We start from the raw sequence: 20,850 nt of genomic DNA, 5'->3' as shown, positions 1-20,850 counted from the left end.
GTAAACAATCGGAATGTTAGCGGGAGAGCCAAATTCGAATTCTGATGTGAGACATTTCCTAACTACCCTATGTGCCATTCATCCAACAACATTCTGACCATGCTCTAATTCACCGTCCCCAGTACGGCTCCCGCTGGTGGAATGAACGGCTGCACTTTGCCCTCGAACGGAAAGTTATTCGGACTCCTGTAATCCTCGCCTGCCGTTCCCGTCACGGCCTCGAGACCTGACAACTCCAAATGATCCACGTCACCCTTCACGAAATGCGCTGGGAAGCTGATCAAGCCCTCCTTTGACCATTCTTCCAGAGTGGGTTGCAGCTCCTCGGGAAGGGTGAGTGCCAACCTGTTGCCGTACCATTTCGCGAAGAGCATTTCCGAGAGCATGACGCGCGGTACGTCTGTGGTGTTTGCAATGCCAGAGTGCCAGGTGCGCGGATCGCGAATGACAATGCTACCCTTCGGCAAGAGGGCGCGGATTGGGGGCACGACCTTTGCGCGAGCTTCCAGCAGCTCCTTCTTTATATACGGCTCGTTCGGCGCAACATGTTCATTGATACTCGCGTTCTTATGCGTTCCCAGCCAGACCTCGGTCGCGCCGTTCTCTTCTGTTGAGTCGCAGAGGATCGTGTTAATGGTGTAGCAAAATGGCATCTCGGGAAAGGCAAAGTCCATGTCCGAATGGACTTGTTGGCGGGCGGTGCCTTTCAGGGCGACATTAGAGCGGATAAAGCGCACTTCGGGCGCAGGGCCAAGGACGTATTTCAGGATGTGCAGGCAGAAGGGGTTGGCGTAGATGTCTTTGAAGAAGAGATTCTTGTTGAGAGGGGGCGACAGGGATACATTGCCGGTCTCGCGGCCTTGGATGTGCCAGAGAGCGTCTTTGGACTTGAGGTAGTCGGCGTCCGCGCACATCTGGCGGTTCACCGCGTCTTCATGCTCAATGTTGATGGCGTTGCCGAGGGCGACGATGCCGTCACGATGGAGAGCCTCGAGGGCTTTGAAGACTGTCTCGTCGGTTGGGACGCCGGCGATCCTCTCATCCTCGCTGATGTCAATTATGGTGACATTAGGACGAGGTATGTCAGAAGAGTTGGGAACAGGAATGAACGCCATCTTGAACGATTCACAGATGAAGTGTCTGATGTTGGAGGGCAGAAGTAACGCTTTATGAAAGACCAATGCACCGACGATGGTTCATTCAGCATGCTACGATCGTTCTATATGCTTACACCTTCTTGGTCCTTTGGTCCTGGCGGGGGGAACCTACCACGCATAAGGTAACTACTCCCCGAGGCCATGACCTTCTTTCTCCCGCAGCGTGCCCATTGCCTCGCCTACCTCTAGGTCTTCGACCTGCTTTGGGGGGGCTGAATAATCGAGTGACCAAAAAGATATCGGTGGATAGTCATCGTTGGAACACGTCTAAGTGGACACCGGACCACCCATCTTCAGTTCTCCTTGGGGGAATGCGGGGAGAGGGGACCGGATGACTGCGGGGCGCATGATGAACGGTGTCGCCCAGGGGATGTTGTGAAAGGCGCACCAAAAAGGGGATCCTCCTCATCAAGGCACCGTTTCACAAGTGTGAGATGGCCGACCGCGTGACACCTTGAGTCGGAGTGCCGGCAATTGGTAGATTGGAGGGAATTCACTTGCCCTCGGGTTGTTTAGCCGGTTACAGAGGGAGGTCGGCGTGCTCAGCGGGCAAGTCGGGCGCGATACCCCGGCAGGAATTCCCTGTATTAAGGTTTACTAGGGACTAGACTATACTATATAGGGCTTAGTCTGATTTTTAGGACCGCTAGGTAGCCCTAACTCTTTTAGGACTATACTACTATAGTCCGGTCCGGTCGTACGGTTCTACAAATAAGATAAATATAGAAAATCACATAATTTATATATGATTTAGATAGAATCTATAAGTATTCTCTTTGAATTATTAATTTATATAGCCGAAAAAGGAAGATCTTAGTATAATTATAAATAATTATGAATCTACAGGGGACCGCGTAGTGGACCCCAAAGGACCATAGGGGACTGTGGTGCGGTCCTAACTACTTTGCAAAAAGACCAGAGACCGGATAGTCCGGTCTCGGTCCTTGCCGAGGTCTAGATATAGGCATCGTGATCCCATAGATTATGTGTTCCAACAAGCACGAGAGCTGTCAAGTCTGCCGCCATCCCTGCCCTAGAATCTTCCCGTATCTCAGATTCAAGCAACCTCTTCCGCGTGCTCCAACTGCAGGCCCTTCTCGCCCGCAAGGTGCTTTTCTGACGTTGACCTATTAAGTCCGGTATGATAGTCGGTCAGCCCGACACGTCTGTTGATCTCGGCGATGCGTGCCGCTTGCGTACTCGCTAGCTGGTCCTTGAACAAAAGATCCACTTCTTCCACTGTCTTGCCCGCCGTCTCCGGAATCACATACTTGGCCCAACAGAAGCACCCTACACAGCTCGCGGCAAACACGATAAAAGTGCCGAACTTGATCTTACTCAGCATGGCGGGTGTCGCAAACGCCACGGAGAAATTGCACAGCCAATTGACAGCGAAGATCATGCCCATGGCTTGAGAGCGGTGCTGGCTGGGGAACATCTCGGAGGAGATGACATTACAATTGATCGCCGTGATACCGTAGCCGATCATGTAGATGTAGACAAAGGCGGCGCCGGCGTAGCCTGCTGATGGATACAGGTCGAAGATATTGCCGTACTTGCCGATGATGGCGGCGACAACAATGTGCCCGGTGGTCATGATCACGGTGCCCAACATCATCATTTTGCGGCGGCCGAACTTGTCAAGGTTGACAGCGGCGATCTGTTCCGCGTGAGCTTGCGTCAAAAAGGCAAGAGACGGACGCAGAGGTACTTACCGCCGTGGAGAGCCAGAACATGATCCCGACGAGTCCGGTGGCGAGGAGAGCGGTGGTATTGCCGTCGAGGCCGAGGTCGGAGAAGATGCTGGGAGCATAGTAGAGGATAGCATTGATACCAGCCTGTACAGTCATATCAGCTCTGGATATTGGGGGTATGGGACGGAAAGCCATACCCATTGATTGAATACCATGAAAGTAGAGCAGATCCAGAGACGTTTGAACAGACCGCGGTGAGTGAAGAACTCCTTGAACGTCTCCCACTGCTGCACGAAGCGGTTGCTGCCGGGCGCTTTCTCTTCCATGACTTCACGCTCGTAGACCATGGCTGCCTTCATCTCGAGGTACTCGACTTGGATGATGGGATGGTCTCTGGGGAGTTGGCGGAAGCTAGGTCATGTCAGTGCTGTGATCGGTCTTTTCGGGCAACCAACGTACGCCATAAGAACCTTGATGGCTTCCTCCTCACGGTCCTGCATCATGAGCCAGCGAGGAGAGTAGGGGGCGAGGTAGACTGCAACGCCAAACATCATGCCGAAGACCATCTGAAGTCCGAGCGGCACTCTCCACGAGATGGCAGACTGTCCATTGCAGCCCCCTGGTCTGTAAATGGAGTCAGTGTGTGTGCACGAATGTGGTCACGCTCAGGATTGCTTACGGAACGTCGGTGTACGCGTTGAAAGTGCCACCCGGACCAGTGTATGGCACGTCAGGGGCACAGCGGATGCCACCAATGAAGTGGAAGCCGTAGGTGACGAAGAAGGCGAGTGCGAGACCAAAGGTCATGAAGAACATGTAGACAGCAATAAGCGTGCCACGGATTTCAGAAGGAGCAATCTCGCAGTTGTAGATGGCCTGGGAGAAGGATTAGTGGTCGCGAACTCCGAAGATGGCTAGAGGATGGACCATACCACGACGTTGGCGAGAATGCCGACCGCGATGCCCGTGATGAAACGTCCACCAACGAACATGGAAACATTCTGAGCGCCCGTCAAGAGTCCCGATCCGAGGGTGAAGATGACCAAAGACAGAATCAGACACCATCTGCGACTCATCAAGTCGGCAAGGGGACCACTGATGATGGAGCCCACGAGACCGGCGAACTCCATAGATGCGACGACCCATCCTTTGTAGCCATTGTCCATAAAGATCCTGGGGAACTTGGCGGCGAAGTTCTCATTGGTGAGAATATTGGACAGGACTCCCTGCCACAAATAGTCAGCTGTCGCACCCCGTCACAACCCGCCTCGAATTGCACTTACAGAAGGGTATCCGTAGAGCAGACCACCAAAGCCAATAGAGATGGCGACAGTGGTGGCATATCGATTCATCACCAAGCCCTTCAAACCACTTGGACTGTTCTCTGTGAGTTCCTGCATCTTACTCTTCTTGCCATGCTCTCCCTCCAGACCGCCGAGCTTCTCGTCGATGATCGACATAATTGCAATGTTGGATGATTTCCAACAAAAGAAAGGTTGGGATTCCCAAGAGGAGTAATGAAGGAGGAGTCAATTCGACTACAGAGGGTGTTGGTCATAAGCAAGACCAGAAGCAGGTCGATCCCATAGTTATAATATATGTCTTGAAGTGCCGACAACTGGGGTTAGAGCAAGAGCGTAAGGTATAAATGGCGTTGCGCGGGCGCGGCAGTGGTACCGTGGCCCCGGGTTTGGGTAATTGTCGGGCTGTACCGTACCCCACGGGGTTAAAGACTGGAGAAAATGAGGGGAAAGATAGTCTCAGAGGCCCACACTGCGTGGCGTTAGCCTTGTTCTGCAAACTACGCAAGTAACCAGAGCCTAATGGAATATCTGGTCTATTTTTTCTTTCTAGACCCCGCCGGAAATTTGGTGGGTTAGGCTGCATCTCGCCATTATTAGCTGCATGCGGTTTGATTTGGTGTGGGTGTCCGAGTCGTCTCGCTTGTCGAACCAAAGAAGGCACCATCTTCGTCTGGGATAGGAATTCCTCGGCGTCAACATTCCTATCCGGACCAGACAGCCATCGCCGGATATAATGAGTGGCTCGCTATTCACCTTCCCGATTCGGACGAGACATTATCCCGACAGGGAAGGCAAAGAAAGGGGAGCCAATGTCCGAATCTCATTATGTGTAAACTATGTCAGAAAGGCAGAGCTACCAGCACAAGGACTCGGAGCTCAGATGCCAGCTCCCAGCTTGTTTTCAAGCTCTGCAAAGTTTCGTATCATATAACTCCCAGGCTGCTCAGGCCCTGCGAGCTTCATCCCATACAACGATCATAGAGAGCTTTCTCCCGCTTGACTCAGTTCTCCTAGTTGGCAGACTCGCACCTGACGACCACCGAAGATGAAGTTTCGCGATGGCATGTGGTTCGTGAAAGAGGGTATGAAAGTGGAGTATGCCACCGAGGTGTCGACCGAGAATACCGAGATCAGGAATAACGGTAGGACCGTTCATCTTCTCTGTCCCACGCGGCAAGTGCGCAATCGCATGGAGGCTATCGATGTGTCGGCTTTGACCCTCGACATCTCTGCTTCATCACCCGGTATTATCGCCATCGAAGCTACTCATTGGGCCGGAGCCCAGGACCTCGGACCACACTTTGACCTGTATCCCCACGGACAGCCCGAGGTCATCCCATCTATTGACCATGGCGACCACCACGTCACAATATGCTCTGGCGACCTGAGCTGTAAAGTCAACACTGCACCGAATGGCTTCGGCATCCAGTTTTTCAGCCAAGGACGCGACGAGCAATTGACCAGCTTCGACTTCCGCTCCCTCGGCTTTGCATACTCCAATCCGCCTACCCAAACACGCACACTTGCGCACTCGCTAGATCACATCGGGCGATTCATGCTTGCACAACTCGCTTTAGGAGTTGGCGAGAAGGTCTATGGGTTCGGGGAACAATTCACGGAATTCATCAAGAACGGCCAGCGGGTACGCATCTTCAATGAGAATGGCGGTACCAGCTCCGAGCAGGCCTACAAGGCCGTGCCCTTCTATCTCACGAACCGTGGATACGGTGTTTTTGTTGATCATAGCGAGCTGGTGGATTTTGAAGTCGGGAGCGAGCGCAGTGCACGCTGCCAATTCAGTGTCGAGGGTCAAAGGTTGAAATTCTACATCATCAACGGACCGAGTCCGAAGGATATCTTCGCGAGATACACGACCTTAACGGGAAGGCCTCCGTTACCGCCGGCGTGGAGTTTCGGGCTGTGGTTGTCGACCAGCTTTACCACGAACTGGACTGAGAAGTCAATCCACGAATTCTTGACCAAGATGGAACAAGTGGACTGTCCTGTACATGTTCTCCACATCGTAAGTCAGGGTGCATCGAGACTTTCCAATGCCTTCTAATCATCTCTAAGGACTCCTTCTGGATGCGGCGCTTCCGTTTCTGCGACTTTACCTTCAATCCGGCCATCTGCGCCTCCCCTAAGAAGATGCTCGCCGACCTAAAGTCCCGCTTCAATGTGCACATCTGCGTCTGGATCAACGCCTATATCGCGCAAGAGTCGCCCCTTTTCGCAGAGGCCGCTTCTGCAGGCTATCTCATCCGCCGCCGGTCCGGCGACATTTGGCAGTGGGACTATTGGCAACCTGGTATGGGTATCGTCGACTTTACCAACACGGCCGCTTGTGCCTGGTACGCCTCGCACCTACACGCCCTGGTTGACCTGGGTGTCGACTCCTTCAAGACCGACTTCGGAGAGGATGTGCCCTGGGTAGATGCTGTGTTTCACGACGGTTCCGACCCCAAGAAGATGCATTCCTACTTTGCGACATTGTACAATCGTACCGTCTTCGGAGTCTTGAAGGAACGGTTCGGCGAGGGGAAAGCCTGCGTTTTTGCCCGGTCCGCTACCGCTGGGGGCCAGACTCTTCCCGTCCACTGGTCTGGCGATAGCGAGTCTACCTCGGTTGCTATGGCCGAAACGCTACGCGGTGGTCTCTCGCTCGCGACCTCGGGCTTCGGCTACTGGTCTCACGACATTGGCGGTTTCGAAGGTCTTCCGCCTGCGAACTTGTACAAGCGCTGGGTCGCCTTCGGCCTGCTGTCCACTCATTCCCGCCTACATGGCTCGGAAACGTATCGAGTGCCGTGGCATTACGACGAAGAGGCGAACGCGGTGCTGGGCGCCTTTACAAGATTGAAATGTCGCTTGATGCCCTACTTGTACGCGATGGCGGTCGACAATGCGAAGAGCGGTGTGCCAATACTGCGGCCTACGTTCGTTGACTTTGAGCAGGACCCGGTGGCGTGGTTCTTGGACAGGCAGTATCTTTTAGGCGGAGATCTTTTGGTGGCACCGGTGTTTGAAGAGAATGGCAAAGTCCAATATTATCTCCCGAAAGGGCGGTGGACGCGGTGGTTCGATACCGAGGATGGAGGGATGGCGGGAGAAACTGTGCAAGGGCCGATCTGGTTGTCGGAAAGATACGGTTTCATGGGCCTGCCGCTTTTCGTAAAAGAAGGGACGATACTGGTTCTGGGAAAAGAAGGGGAAAGCAGAGTGGAGTATGATTACCTGGCTGAGCTAGAGATTCGATTGTACCATGTAGGGGACAAGGCGGAGCGAATACTGGTAGACATAGACGGGAAAGAGATGGGAAGGATAACTGTCGATAGGGGAAAGATTGAGGTACCAGAGGTGGTAAAGTCGTGTACAGTGGTAGATCAGGACGGGAAGATATGGTTAAGTAGGTAGTGTTATCTGTGTAGTCTAGGCCTATTGGTATAGGCCAGTATTAGGGATATCCGATGGGATCTTGCACTGAGAATCAGATTGATAGATGATAGGAAAGTCAGGGGGAAAGCTGTTAAGAGTAGACTTACGCATACCCTAACCTAACCCGGGCCCGGACTAGGTTAGGTTATAACTTTGACCTGCCGACTAACCTATCCCGCAGAGCGGCATGGGTGAGCCCTACCCTAATAGTTATTCCTACCGTAATGGCCATTTTTTTGTTATTTCTACCATTACTACTACTAATAGGCTAAACTATCAATTTTTTTGTTGTTTTCTGATACACTAGATCTCTACCTATTGCTATATTTTCCCCTAGGCCTCTAGCGCGTTTTCTAGTAGTTCTAGTGGAAAGATATCACCCTAGAGCCGACTGTGTTTGACTACCCTCGCTCTTTCTTTAGCTTATTTTGTCCAAATATATTGTAGACCTTGCCTTCTTTTGACTAGCCCTATCTTCGACAGGCCTTTGCGCTTATTATAGTATAGTCTTTTAGCCTAATCGCCTAGGATTATAATCTTCTCTTTGAGGAGGAGCAATTAGATCCGGTTGGATTTATAGCAGCCATTGCGAGTGGTCGCCTAGCTCTCTAGGATGCGAGGAATGTGAATACGCCTGTATTGTCCAGGAAAAGCATCAGAAACGCGAGCTCTTATAAGGCATAGATCTGTTAACAAGAAAGAGCTAAAGTGTGGAAAGGGAACTTTTCAATTTTTGAATGGGCAAAAGACCATAACTTTCCTTGTGAGAAAATCATGGTCTTTTGCGCGAGCAAAATAGTACTTCCCTGGGATAGAAATAGCTCGAGAGTCTAAATGGATTTGTGGAGCTTGTCCGACCATACCGGATAGTAGAGTGTATGAAATGTGGCATTTTAATAGTTTGAACGCGAGTAAACGATGTATAACTCAAGTTCTCTCTCTAGTTTCGAATTTCCTTGCTAAAATGTCACACCTCCTCTGTGGGTTTTCTAAGGGAACATTCCAGGGCCCCACGGAAATCTTTTCCTGGAGAAACTGCAGTCTCGGGTTCACGCTATTAGGAATCGATGCTAGAAATGTGGCTAGCGATCGAAGAATTTCTGCCGGGCTAACCTGCATAAGCTGATGACTTTCGGACACGGTAAAGGGGGCGCAAGAAAGCACGTCTGCCAAGGAAATTGCAATATCCGCCAGTTTCATTTGCTGCAAAGGAGTCAATATCTTTACAAGGCGGAATTGCCACAGCAGGTGCATTAGATCACTTACCATTCCAAGACCGTGAGATCTAACAATACCACGAGGAAGATTGTGAATATATGCCACCACATTCCGTGCTACTTTCTCGGGAAAAGATACGCTCAAGGTACCGCCAGCCGTATCTGCTGAAAGCTCCACATAGAAGATGGCCCGTTTCCATAAGATAATTCTCATCCATTGCTTGGTAATCAGAAAGTCGGCGCGCTGCGTATCTGAAGCGCTGGTCAATAATTCCGGTGTCTCTTGTAAGCGCATATCCATGTCCGCAAAAAAGTCGTGTGTTCGGTCAGCCTCAAACCCATCCATGGCGAAACCAAAGTTTTGAAACAGTCGTGTCATGCTTATAAAAGGCAGCAATCCAGAGGGATTCTCGTCAGCATAGAGCGCTGGAAGTTGGGGATCCAATCGCAAGATTCTCGGCAAGTCAAAGCGCGTTGTGTGGCCTCTGGGTATCATATTGCTGTTATTTAGAGGCTTTGGACTATGAGATGTCGGAAACAACGTACCGTTCCGTAATATACAGAATCCAGAGTATGCGTAGATGTAGCTGAGCGCTGTCCTCGGGCAAAGTAGCATAGTGCTTAGCTTGATCGAAGCCGAGGAACTGCGCGAATGTAGTAGCCTCGCGGAGTAGTAAGGTTGCTTTGCATATTTGTCCTCGGTTTGCACAATGGATATGTAAAAAGAACGATGATAGCAATATATCCACGCTCGGCTTCAGTTGATAATGTAGTTGCGCTCTCACGTTTTCCGATTCTGCTACCAGTTTCTCACTTTCAACTGAAGGATTCTCTACGTCCTCAATCGTCCGTCCAAGTTGAGCTAGCCGTTCAAGCACCACGGCGCTAAATGCAGTGCTAAGTGCATATGCTGCAAGGTCCGCCCCGTTCTGGAGCCGGGTGATCAGATCCTCTAGGTTAATCACCGGCCAGAGGGGGTATAGCTCCCGAGAGTAGAGTAGATAGCGCTGTACATCAACTGAAATCTTATCGTTGATTCTGGCCTCCGGAACCCGTTGCATGTAGGACGTGTCGGTAGCTGTAACGTCTGTGGCGCGTTTCTTCGGAGATTTCTGCGACCCAGCACCCTCCTGTTGCTTCCTCTTAGCCCATGGCCCCTTTGGGCCTGGCTTTGTATACCCCCGCTGTACGCTGCAGGGTAGATCCAGGATGATGCATCGTCGACAGGGCGATTTTCTATCGCATTTGGCTTTGCGGGCCGCGCATTGGTCACATGCTCGATTCCGCCGCATTAGGCCAGGTGTTTCACGGCTTCAGATCAATTGGAATACGTGTTCGAAGCGCGAAGCCGGCGATTAGAGCACGATAGGCGGTGAGGAGGGGGGATGCCTCCATTCTTTGCTTTGCTATTCGAGCCCGATCATGTCACTTGCCCGCGGGATTGCGTCAAAGCGCGAGCCCAAATTCATTAACCCGAAATGGCTTGGGGGCACGGTCAAACATGGAAACTGTCACACCAAATCTTCCCGCAAATCTCTCCGGCAAGAGACGCGAATTTTAAGTACAATTATTCACAGTCTGATACTTGCGATGGCGTTAATAAAAGAACTCATTTCCCTTGGCAGAACTCTGCAATCGCGGTTCCCCCTGCTACCCCGGTCTACACGATGCCGTCCAAGAGAAATGTTCTTCTGGTCATTGCCGATGACTTGGGCCGCTCTCTAAGCTGCTATGGCGAGAAGGCCGTAAAGACACCAAACCTCGACTCACTCGCCAAAGAAGGGACTGTATTTGATAATGCCTTTGCAAGCACGGCGTCCTGCAGTGGCAGTCGATCGGTCATTTACACAGGCCTGCATACTCACGAAAATGGCCAATATGGTCTGAACCACTACACCCACCATTTCATGACGTTTGATCACGTTCAGACAGCCCCTGGCCTATTGCGAAGCCATGGATACCGGACTGGAATCATTGGCAAAATACATGTTGGACCTCTTTCGGTCTACCCATGGGAAGTTGTCGTGGAAAGTCCCAGCCGGGACGTGAATTGGGTGGCTCAACAGGCTTCCTCTTTCTTCCACGAGGCAAAGGATGACGGACGACCATTTTTCCTCACGGTCGGATACATGGATCCCCATCGCGACCATACGCGTGGCGGGTTTGGCAACGGCGACAGGCAAGTCTCGTCGGAGGATGCCTCCTACGATCCCGAGACGGTCACAGTGCCCAATTTTCTGAGTGACATTTCTGAAGTCCGCCAGGAATTAGCCGAGTACTATCGGGCAATTGGCCGTGTGGACCGCGGCTTCGGCATGATTATGGAATCGCTGAAGGAGCAAGGCTTGCTTGAAGACACACTGGTCATCTTCATGAGCGACAATGGGCCCCCATTTTTGAACTCCAAGACAACACTCTATGATGCTGGCATTCGACTTCCCCTGATCATCCGCCAGCCGGGCAATGGCAACGGCTCCAAGAATCCAAATATGGTGTCTTTCATTGATATTCTCCCAACGATCCTGGATTGGACTGGATATCAAGAGTCTCAAGCAGCTGAACCCCGACGACGAGGACGTTCCCTGCTACCAATCATGACCGAGACGATCATGAATGACTCATGGACGCGAGTGTTTGGCTCTCACACGTTTCACGAGATTACAAATTACTATCCTACTCGATTTCTCCGCACCTCGAGATATAAGTATCACCGGAATATTGCATGGAAGCTGGACTTCCCTTTCTCGACTGATCTGTATGCTTCTTTGTCGTGGGAGGGCATTCGAAACGCCCCGGGTCCGGTGATGATAGGAAATCGACCCTTGAAGGCATATATTGAGCGTCCCGCTGAGGAGCTATACGATCTGATCAACGACTCCACAGAAACAACCAATCTCGCTCCTGATCCTGCACATAGGGAGGTCCTAAATATCTTGCGGACTGAACTAGAGGCCTGGCAAATTGAGACAAAGGATCCGTGGTTGTTCCGGGATGGGGTGTCGCTTTTGGAAATGGGAGGACATATCAAGTCAGGACTGAAAATCCCAGACCGGTTTGATTTCGACGTTTCTGTACCGAGATCGAAGCCTTGATTTTATCATTTTATCATTTTATCCTTGCAGCTGGAGTCAACCGTGGCATGTGTAACCCGAACAAGTGGATTTAGGCTTTAAACAAAAAAAAAAAAAAAAAAAAAAATCAACTAAATGTACAAGTTTTTCCTGATTATCACGAAAATGCGGCCAATGGGCCATCATAAGAAGGGACATGTACTTTGACCCTGAGTGATTGTAGATGTCAAGGAAGGCAAAGAATAGCAATCCAGGTTGTAACCCGTCGGAGCGTCCCGTGGTACCTTGCGCTCGGATCTCTCAATTAGCGTGGGGGGAGGATTCAGGTACTTCAAATATCTCTCCGTTCTCAGAGAAAAACTTTCCGCCAACCCCATCGCGCGGAAAAAGCGCCACGGAGAACAGTCCATCTTTCAACCATCGACGGGAGTTATCCGGATAGGATGGTGCTGCCCCCGTCCATTGGATGGTTAATAGCGTCATCATCAATGTCCATGGCGACTGGAACTTTAATTGAGAGGGAAATGGAAATTCCTGCCAGGTACGGAGTATATAGCCAAAGGAGCCCCGGATGGTTGAACGAAACGGAGAATATCGATATTGGGTTAATTGTTTGAACATGTTCCCGTCAGTTCTCAAAAACAACCACCTCGGGCGATACTTTACCCCTCGTCTCGCGGGTGCGGTGGGGCTCATCAGCCTGTCGACACTGAACTATGGATTCGACAATCAAGGAATCGCGACCAGCCAAGCAATGGCAGCTTACAAAAGGCAGTTTGGTGTCTATGATCCAAGTACGAAGACATGGGCGATACCAACATACTGGACATCTCTTTTGAATAGCCTGAATTTTATCGGTTTCGCAGTCGGTGAGTTCAATCTGGATCTACAGTAACCAAAACCAAAGCCAAAGCCAAAAGCAAGACTCATTCAAGATTAGGATTGTATATCGGTAGTGTGATCAGCGCTCGATATGGTCGTCGCATGTCAATGTTTTTTATGTCCCTCTGGGCGATGATGTCTGCCACCGTGCTCATTAGCTCCAGTCGGATTGAACAAGTGCTTGCTGGTCGCATCCTGAATTACGCTTACGTTGGTATGGAGTTGGCAACCTGCCCACCATTTCAAGCCGAGATTATTCCAGCTCCTATTCGCGGCTTCGCAGTAGGCACCTACCAAGCTAGCCTGTTGGTCGGGGGCATCATCATCAATAGTGTGTGCCTGGGCACAAATCAGATGTCAAGCAATGCGGCATGGAGAATTCCCCAGGGTCTTTTCTACGTGGTCCCATCCATTGTGGCATCATGTATCTGGTTTATTCCCGAGTCACCACGGTGGCTGCTACTGCAGGATCGCGTGGATGAAGCACTGGACTCGCTCCAAAAGCTTCGTCGCCCAGGCCCGGATAGTCCCACTCCGGAGGAAGAGCTCGCACGATTGCAAGTTTCCCTCGCCGAAGAGCAGAATCAGGGCACGTATATGGACTTATTCCGCGGGAGTAATCGGAAGCGCACTCTGATTGCTATCGGTATGAACTTCTTCATCCAAGCGACGGGTTCTCCGTTCACCGCGGCGTACGGCACGTTGTTTGTGCAGTCCCTTCATTCAATCAACCCGTTCAAGTACTCTCTCATGAGCTCCTGCATCAACACTTTGGCATGCGTTACTGCTATTTACCTCTCGGATAAGGTCGGGCGGAGACCGCTACTCATGCTTGGGTCCATACTACAAGTGGCCTGGCTTTTTATCTTGGGGGGAGTCGGGACGGTGGTATCACCGACAGTGGCGCAGACTCAAGTCATCGTGGCTGCTACCGCACTATCGTCGGCTAGTCTATGCTTTAGCTGGGATCCACTGAACTACATTGTCACGACTGAGCTTCCAGCTTCTCGGCTCCGTGACAAGACGCAACGTGTGGCGTCTATGGTAAATATTTTGACAAAGTAAGTGTGCCCCTATCCTGTCCTACTGAGCACAGAACATCTAACCGTTTCATGTCTGTAATGTATAGTTTTGTTTTCTCCTTTAGCACCCCGTATCTTCTTAATTCTCCCTACGGAAACCTCCATTCTAAAGTCGGCTTCATCTTCGGCAGCATTGCATGCTGCTCATTTGTGTTCGCATATTTCTGTGTGCCTGAAATGAAGGGGCGATCCCTGGAGGAGATCAATAACATGTTCCAAGCAGGAATCCCTGTGCGTGAGTTTAGCAGCTACCCTGTCGCAATTCTTGAGCCTCAGGATGATGAAAGGAAAGGGAACAAGTCGGGGCCATAGCTTTGAAGGTCCCTATTTTCATTTGTTACCTTGCAAGTCTGGCGATCAAGTACTACAACTCTAATATCAGGCTCAACTCCTCGGGCTGAAAAAAGTTCTATGGGATCAGAGGAAAGCTTTGGGGTATATGAAGAGGTTTTGATGAGTATACACTCTAAAAAATTAATATATAGATCCATCTGGTCTTGGCCGCGGTAAACCACAAGTCGATTGCATTTTCGTTTAGAAATAATTCCTATGTATCATCCTGAGAATCTGAAGCAAGATATGCTTTCTCTAGGCGAATATAGGAGTAGTTTCTGCGTTGGCAAGCCAAAGGTTGCTAAGACTAGGATATAGATCACGACTAGACCTTGGTAACGACTAAGTATAACTCCCCCCAATGTTCTGAAAGTTCCCTTGGCGCTGACGAGAGTATGCTCGTCCTATTCGCACATGATCAGGTTCGCTTTCTCTCGGCGGCAGGTTAGAGTTGAATTTTGGATTCCCAGTTTGCTTCCTGAAACGGCCATCCGACAAGCCCAATACTCAGCTGAGGACCCTCTGCCATCTCTTTTTCGTTGGCTTTGAGCTCATCGACATCCCAGTTGGCCCACAGGAATTTTCCTTTTAGGAAACGCGCCTCGGGGCTTGCCAGCCAGACGTTGAAGCTTGCGGGGAGAGAGACTCAATCGCAGTTAGCCCCTAGATATTCCCCCTGACAAGCACCACTTGACTTACCATTGTCCTCGGTACCAAAGGCAGCGACACCACCCGTCTCCCGACTCATGGCGGTATCCACGAGGCCCGGTTGGAGATGGAAAATGCTGAGGTTCGGATTCGCCGAGGCCAGAGAGTCCCACAATCGATATACTGCAAATTTGGAAATACTATAGGCAGCACAACGGGGACTGAAATTCAGATGTGCTGCCGACGAGCTGATCTCGATAGCGACTGCGTCGGTCGATGCGTAACGAAGGAATGCCTGCGCAAGGAACAACGCTCCTTTGAGGTTTTGCTGGATACTTTCGAGAAATGGTTCACTTTCCACATCTTGCACCGGATCCTGGGGCCCAATCATCGCCGCATTGCTAACCAGGACATGAAGTCTGCCGCCGCCAACAAAATTCGCAAAGGCCGCATCCACTTGGCTCTTGTTTGTGACATCCATCGATTCAACGAAGACCTCGACGCGAGGGAACCTCCGCTCAATCGAGGCTTTGGTGTCGAGTAAAGGCTGTTCTCTGCGGCCAAGAAGGGCGATCCGAGAGGCACCGGCTTCGGCAAAGTACCGGGCAGTCTCTGCCCCGATGCCAGACCCCCTCCTGTGACCACCACGGTCTTGCCTTCAGCCGAAAGCTCGGGCCGAGTTGGAGATATAGATTGGTACGCGGTTGAGTGCCATGTCGAGGTAGGAGAGGGAAATGGAGCTGCCATCGTGACCTCTGGGCGTATGAATGATTGAGATCAAGGAACTGATCAGTGACGAAGCCATATCGCTGAACGAACCATCATCGCTTTTATAGGGAGTGTTGCTTCAACACATCCGGTCCGCCACGGAGTCGAACAAGTTGTCACACTAAGTGCAGACTCACGGGTTGGGAAAATCGGGGGAATATCACTAGGTACAATATTTCCGGACCACAGAATCTAACACAGCCTGCTAGAGAAGGGCTTCGGAGTTTTTGAAGACCGCGATGTTCATCATTTACAAATTGTTCCGTCCGTTCCGTCCGCAGGGTGATTACGAAGATGTCGGCTTTGAAAGGCCCGAAGATTGGCCGGCTTGCTGACATGCTGACCAATCGTATCTTGCGTCCTGCATCTTGTCATCCCCGGGGAGGCTGGAAGAAAGCAGTTCAGAAATACATTCTGCTCGGAATCATCACAGTAGAGGCCTGCCTGTGCTGTGGTGTAATGTGAAATGTCCGATGGAAACATGCACTCTATTTCCCGGTGCGCCCGGTGCAATAAACCGTTCGACAAGCGTGGGTTGAACTTCCGGCCGACCTTACCCCGAGACATTACATCCTAACGGCGTCTTTCCAGAGTCTACGCTAAAGAGACATGGGTACTACTGCCGGTCTCGAAAAGACTGCGGGACTCCTCGGCCGCGATCTTGTATCTCCTGTGCAAAAGGAAAGGCACGCTGCGATAATAGGCAACCACAATGCTCGAGATGTATCACCAAGGCCATTGAATGTCATTATCCAGCAAGCTCGCACCAAGCCACAAAATCAAGGATCCAGAAACATGACGGCGCAGCAACGGAACGGCAGAACTTAATGATTACGTTGCCGACAAAACATGCCACCACTGAACATCGTCCAAAGGCGGGCAACGACGTGAACACAATTCTTGATAGCGTGCTTTCGTCGTCAGATCCGGAGCTCACGACTAGTGAAGCGGACTATATCGATTGGTATAACCCAGACATTGATCTTTCTGGTCTTTGGAGTCTTCAAGGGAATGAAACGGCTAGTCAAAGCCCCCTATCCGGATGGTCATCCCTCGAGGGGGAACAACTGGACTCGCTGTTCAACATATCCATACCAGCACAGCCGACCGCCAATTCTCGCTCGCTCATCATGCGTCCAAATATAAAGACTGGGGCGCATGGAATTGCGAATCTTATATTACACACTCTAAAATCCTACCTGCTGATGATGCTGCGCCACAGTACCCTTCCGCCATTTATTCATCCACGGACAATAACTCGTGATTTTGACAAGTTCGACGTAGAACCACTCACCAACTGCATCAGCCTGATGCATATCCTCAGAAGTGAGATCAGAGGAAGTCGAAAACTGTTCTGGAAAAATGTGCGGCTGGAATGTGAGCGCCTGCTTGCCGATGTAAGTGACGCCTACCACCGTTATAACAGGGGAGCCACAAAGGACTGATGAACAGAACTAGCATCCGCGGTTAAGTGATTGGGAACTGCTTGCTGGTAAGCAAGCCATCTCCATCTATATCCTCATTCGACTGGACGAAGGTGCCACAGAGCAGAATAACTTCGACCCATTACTACTCGCAACCGTCGCTGTATGCCTGGCGCTCTTCTTCCTTTTACGACCGCGACCTGATGTCTCTATATAGGCAATCTCAAAGCAATTAAAGGGTGGCGACATGGTACGCAAGACACAGCTCATGTGCCGTAATGGCAGTCTTGACACAAATTGGGAAGACTGGATTTTCGAAGAATCCGAACGAAGGTTGGACTTGGACCTGCCCTTGGCGAAAAAACATCGTTCTACAGCACTAATTCAACCCCAAAGGCTATGCGTGATACACCGAGTCGTGAATTTGCTTGTTTATTTTGACCCAGCGGCAATATGTGACATGTCGTCGGAATTTGTGATAGCGCCACTGCCGGCAAAGAAACAGCTATGGGAGGCAAGTGATGAGCTCACATGGCGGACAGAGAGCAAGAAAGCCCCCAAGATCCAGACTTGCTTTGGATTGGCAAAAACTGGGAAAATTAAAAAACTGCACGAAGTGCAGCCAGGTGGAAGCGACAGCGCGTCTCCCTGCGAGACTGTCAATGCCACCACCTCAGAAAGCGCGGGACATTGGGAGGAATGGTGCTCGGGGATGGATTCCCTTGGTGGAATTGTCATGCTTGCTGCTTCATTGATAGTTTAGTGGTTTCTATTACTCTAGACTAAGTGACGCGGAACCTCGGTCTACACTCTGGTTAGATCTTATCATCCTCAATCCATAACGTAGACCCCCCTCAATGTCTACGGAGATCTATGTGCTCATTGAGGACAAGAGTACATCAAATACTTGCACCACCTCATCCCTTTCCGCTTGAGACAGCTGCATCATTTCTGTGAGAGCATACCCCTCTCTGAGGCGCGCGCTGACGATGGCCTTTGGTGTTTTCGTTCGGAATGCCGCTTCGATGCTTTTTGATATGCCATGGAACGGATAGGCCATCAGACCGATGCCAGCTTGAAACTCAGAGCATTAGTACCAAGATCAGTCCTTCGACGCGGAGAGCTGCTACTTACCGGAAGGCATCTTTGTAGCCATCCCCATGGCACCCCTAGCAAGTCCCTTAACTGCACCAGCTGATCCTTCTTCCATCAACCCTTTCAATGGATGTGTGAACATGCCGGCTACACCACTGGTCATACCACCGACGAAATTCTTGCCGCCTACTATCGCACCAGACTTCCAGTCATGAACATGCCCATAGTCCTTGGGTTTCTCGCCATACAGCTGAGGTGCTCTCCGAAAGCCCTCTGCCGCGGCGTGTGGAATGTCGACTATCACACCTCTCAAATAAGTAGCAGAGAATTTACCGAAACCTTGCAGTGTCGCGCCAGCCATATTCCCCGCTGTTTCGAAGGGACTTTGACTCTGATCACTGCGAGGGCTGTTCATGAACGCTTGGGAGCTCGACGAGCCCCCTTCGGACAGTCTCCCAGTTCGACTGCGTTTGAATTCCTTGTATGGATTGTAAAACATCTCGCCGGTTGACTGTAACATGTTCGATCCGGTGGAAGTGGCGGCGGCGAGAACACCAGTCAAAGGATCCCAGCGACGGTTTTCAATAATGATTGGATTGATCGCATAGCTGTTTCACCCGCAAGTTAGCACATATCCATATCATAGGTAACGGTCAAGCGAAGCACACGGACCATTTCGTGTCCTTGGCATCTATCCTTTTGTACTCAATCAAAATATTCATCGCTGCCTTGGACACGATCAGAGACCGCTTGCCATGCGTATAGACCCATGCAGCGGGTTGGCCAGGGATGACACTGCATCTCATCCGGTCTAAAGGCAAATTGCGGTAGAAGGAGTTCACTGCTGCTGTCACGCCAGACTCTGCTTTCATTTTGGTGGCAATCTTCTGCGCGGCAATTTCCGCCTCTGGTGTCAGGCAGAACTGAATTGCGTCGGCCAAATTTTGAGGATTCAGTGAGGCATGTGGAATTGGATTAGGGCCAGCACCGGCGGTCGCGACCATGTCGCCCCAGAAGGGTTGACTAGGGTAAATTTCATTAGCTTTCCAGAACCGAGTCGGGTAGTTTGGACAGAAATCTGCGGGAAACATGAACATACTCGCCGAAAAAGGGTACGATGGCGGTTGGCCGCCCGTTTAAGAGACCACATGCTGTGGTTCCAGCCCCTCCGTGGTGAACCACGGCAGAGACATGCCGAAAGAGCCACCCATGTGGACAGTCACCAATGTAGAAAACATTTGCATCTGCCGGCCCAGCCAGCTCGCTCCAGCCCTTTGAAACAATTGCCCGTACACCAGCCCTTGAGACTGCCGTAAGCACCGTGTCTATCAGCTGCTGTGGGTCCTCAGCGACAATACTCCCGAAGCCTATGTATACAGGAGGCGGGCCCGATTGTAAAAACTCTGCCAAGTCAGGAGATGGCGTATACTCGGGTGGATCCGAAAAGAAGAATCCACACACATCTAATTGGAATCAGTCATCTCAACAGGGCTCCGGAGAGGTTTTCTGTGAACCTACCGATATGAGCCGGCCAGTCCTGTGGCCTTGGAACCAGTGCAGGGGACCAACAATAGGTCATAGGAATTTCCAGCGCCTCGGCTAAACAAGGCCCCTCTGTCCTTGGAACAGGGGCCAAGTCTATCGAGGACCGAAATCGATTGATCACGTCTCCCAACCTGTCGTGAGCCTCTGTTAGCCATGAGGTTCATGATTATTCCAACAGAATGAACGCACCCTTGCCACGTTAGCCACTCTACTATGCCATACGAAACCCAATTTGCTGTCCCTGGGTTTGTCATAGACTCAGAATGCAGATTGGCCAATGGATGGGGAAATGCCTTGGTACTACTCCAAGGCATAGTGAACATGAGATGAACCGGGACCCCCAATGCTTGCGCACAATGAATATGTGCAAAGCTCGGTGGATTGGCAATAATGGCATCTGCAACAAATGGCTCCTGCGTGAGAGGATCGTCTTCGATACATGATCTCCAGCAGCCGCGGAGCATTTCTGCGACCATAACCTGCTTCTTTTTGATTTCTCCATCTCGCAATGTTTTGATCTGCGGGATGAGGCCTGGATTTTTGACCATATATGCCATGAGCTGTGCTGGATCGCCGCCGATGGGGAAAAACTCCAAAAATGACTCCTTTACAAAGTCTTCGAAGACGTCGTGGGTGGCAATGCGAACCCGATGACCATGGCTCTGCAGAGCATTGCCTAGTGCGATAAAGGGCTGCACATCTCCGCGGCTGCCCACGATCTGGATGACGATGTTCAACTTGACGTCGCATGCAACGGGCTGTGCAGCTTGAGCCGCGATATAATCAGGCGCATAGGAAAGGCCTTCCTGCTGCTGATCGGCGATTTGAGCAAGTGATTTCGCGAGCTTGGAATCCAGGTGAACATCAATACGGCCATTGGCTAGAATGATCCCAGCCGTTAGCTCCAGTCATTCTCATCTTCCCCGGGGGACATACTGTAGGCGTCGCCGGATTCAGCAGTCAGTTGGGGGTCGACGTATGGGAAATAAGGTGGGGGGGCTGGGTCCACCCCCGGTTCACCATCAGGGGTTGGCGATTTTCCCATGTTTCTGACCGTCGGGGTGGATCCTCAGAGGATGAAGAGAGAAAGTGAGGAAAGAGCCAACAGAGCCAAAAGAGGTCGAAGAATGCGGTTTGTTGCGCGTACTTCAACTGCAGGTGGCGAATCTCGTACGCGCCGATGCCCAGATAGGCA

General features: G+C 51.1%; 9 protein-coding genes across 9 annotated transcripts; 4 read left to right on the top strand and 5 right to left on the bottom strand.

The window, feature by feature from the left end:
• Window positions 1-104: 104 nt before the first annotated feature.
• On the bottom strand, window positions 105-1,115 carry N7482_002087 (phytanoyl-CoA dioxygenase family protein; the record flags this gene model as incomplete). The annotated part of the gene is made up of 1 exon (XM_056684212.1): window positions 105-1,115. One exon carries the CDS (start codon window positions 1,113-1,115, stop codon window positions 105-107), a length of 1,011 nt encoding a protein of 336 aa, XP_056547818.1.
• A 1,099-nt stretch (window positions 1,116-2,214) lies between these two features.
• On the bottom strand, window positions 2,215-4,311 carry N7482_002086 (uncharacterized protein; the record flags this gene model as incomplete). Its single annotated transcript, XM_056684211.1, has 7 exons — window positions 2,215-2,817; window positions 2,873-2,995; window positions 3,049-3,262; window positions 3,311-3,475; window positions 3,531-3,727; window positions 3,784-4,077; window positions 4,135-4,311. The coding sequence occupies 7 exons, from the start codon at window positions 4,309-4,311 to the stop codon at window positions 2,215-2,217; spliced, it is 1,773 nt and encodes a 590-aa protein (XP_056547817.1).
• Window positions 4,312-5,200: 889 nt separating this feature from the next.
• On the top strand, window positions 5,201-7,560 carry N7482_002085 (uncharacterized protein; the record flags this gene model as incomplete). The annotated part of the gene is made up of 2 exons (XM_056684210.1): window positions 5,201-6,178; window positions 6,229-7,560. Coding segments are annotated over 2 exons (2,310 nt in total), but the record flags the coding sequence as incomplete, so codon positions are not given.
• Window positions 7,561-8,557: 997 nt separating this feature from the next.
• Window positions 8,558-10,099, bottom strand: N7482_002084 (Zn(II)2Cys6 transcription factor domain-containing protein; the record flags this gene model as incomplete). Its single annotated transcript, XM_056684209.1, has 5 exons — window positions 8,558-8,644; window positions 8,704-8,793; window positions 8,857-9,292; window positions 9,354-9,451; window positions 9,593-10,099. 5 exons carry the CDS (start codon window positions 10,097-10,099, stop codon window positions 8,558-8,560), a joined length of 1,218 nt encoding a protein of 405 aa, XP_056547815.1.
• A 375-nt stretch (window positions 10,100-10,474) lies between these two features.
• Window positions 10,475-11,899, top strand: N7482_002083 (sulfatase family protein; the record flags this gene model as incomplete). Its single annotated transcript, XM_056684208.1, has 1 exon — window positions 10,475-11,899. The coding sequence occupies one exon, from the start codon at window positions 10,475-10,477 to the stop codon at window positions 11,897-11,899; it is 1,425 nt and encodes a 474-aa protein (XP_056547814.1).
• A 598-nt stretch (window positions 11,900-12,497) lies between these two features.
• N7482_002082 (uncharacterized protein) lies at window positions 12,498-14,154 on the top strand (the record flags this gene model as incomplete). The annotated part of the gene is made up of 3 exons (XM_056684207.1): window positions 12,498-12,747; window positions 12,819-13,821; window positions 13,890-14,154. The coding sequence occupies 3 exons, from the start codon at window positions 12,498-12,500 to the stop codon at window positions 14,152-14,154; spliced, it is 1,518 nt and encodes a 505-aa protein (XP_056547813.1).
• A 466-nt stretch (window positions 14,155-14,620) lies between these two features.
• N7482_002081 (SDR family oxidoreductase) lies at window positions 14,621-15,570 on the bottom strand (the record flags this gene model as incomplete). The annotated part of the gene is made up of 3 exons (XM_056684206.1): window positions 14,621-14,820; window positions 14,875-15,458; window positions 15,524-15,570. The coding sequence occupies 3 exons, from the start codon at window positions 15,568-15,570 to the stop codon at window positions 14,621-14,623; spliced, it is 831 nt and encodes a 276-aa protein (XP_056547812.1).
• Window positions 15,571-16,418: 848 nt separating this feature from the next.
• Window positions 16,419-17,778, top strand: N7482_002080 (uncharacterized protein; the record flags this gene model as incomplete). The annotated part of the gene is made up of 3 exons (XM_056684205.1): window positions 16,419-16,988; window positions 17,050-17,178; window positions 17,233-17,778. The coding sequence occupies 3 exons, from the start codon at window positions 16,419-16,421 to the stop codon at window positions 17,776-17,778; spliced, it is 1,245 nt and encodes a 414-aa protein (XP_056547811.1).
• A 108-nt stretch (window positions 17,779-17,886) lies between these two features.
• On the bottom strand, window positions 17,887-20,700 carry N7482_002079 (putative sterol glucosyltransferase; the record flags this gene model as incomplete). The annotated part of the gene is made up of 7 exons (XM_056684204.1): window positions 17,887-18,089; window positions 18,150-18,718; window positions 18,783-19,133; window positions 19,210-19,573; window positions 19,629-19,786; window positions 19,845-20,535; window positions 20,592-20,700. 7 exons carry the CDS (start codon window positions 20,698-20,700, stop codon window positions 17,887-17,889), a joined length of 2,445 nt encoding a protein of 814 aa, XP_056547810.1.
• Between the last annotated feature and the right edge of the window lie 150 nt (window positions 20,701-20,850).

This window comes from Penicillium canariense (genome assembly GCF_028826845.1).
Source record: "Penicillium canariense strain IBT 26290 chromosome Unknown utg000001l_segment0_segment0, whole genome shotgun sequence".
Classification (NCBI taxonomy): domain Eukaryota; kingdom Fungi; phylum Ascomycota; class Eurotiomycetes; order Eurotiales; family Aspergillaceae; genus Penicillium; species Penicillium canariense.
This window is presented reverse-complemented; position numbering and strand designations above follow the sequence as displayed.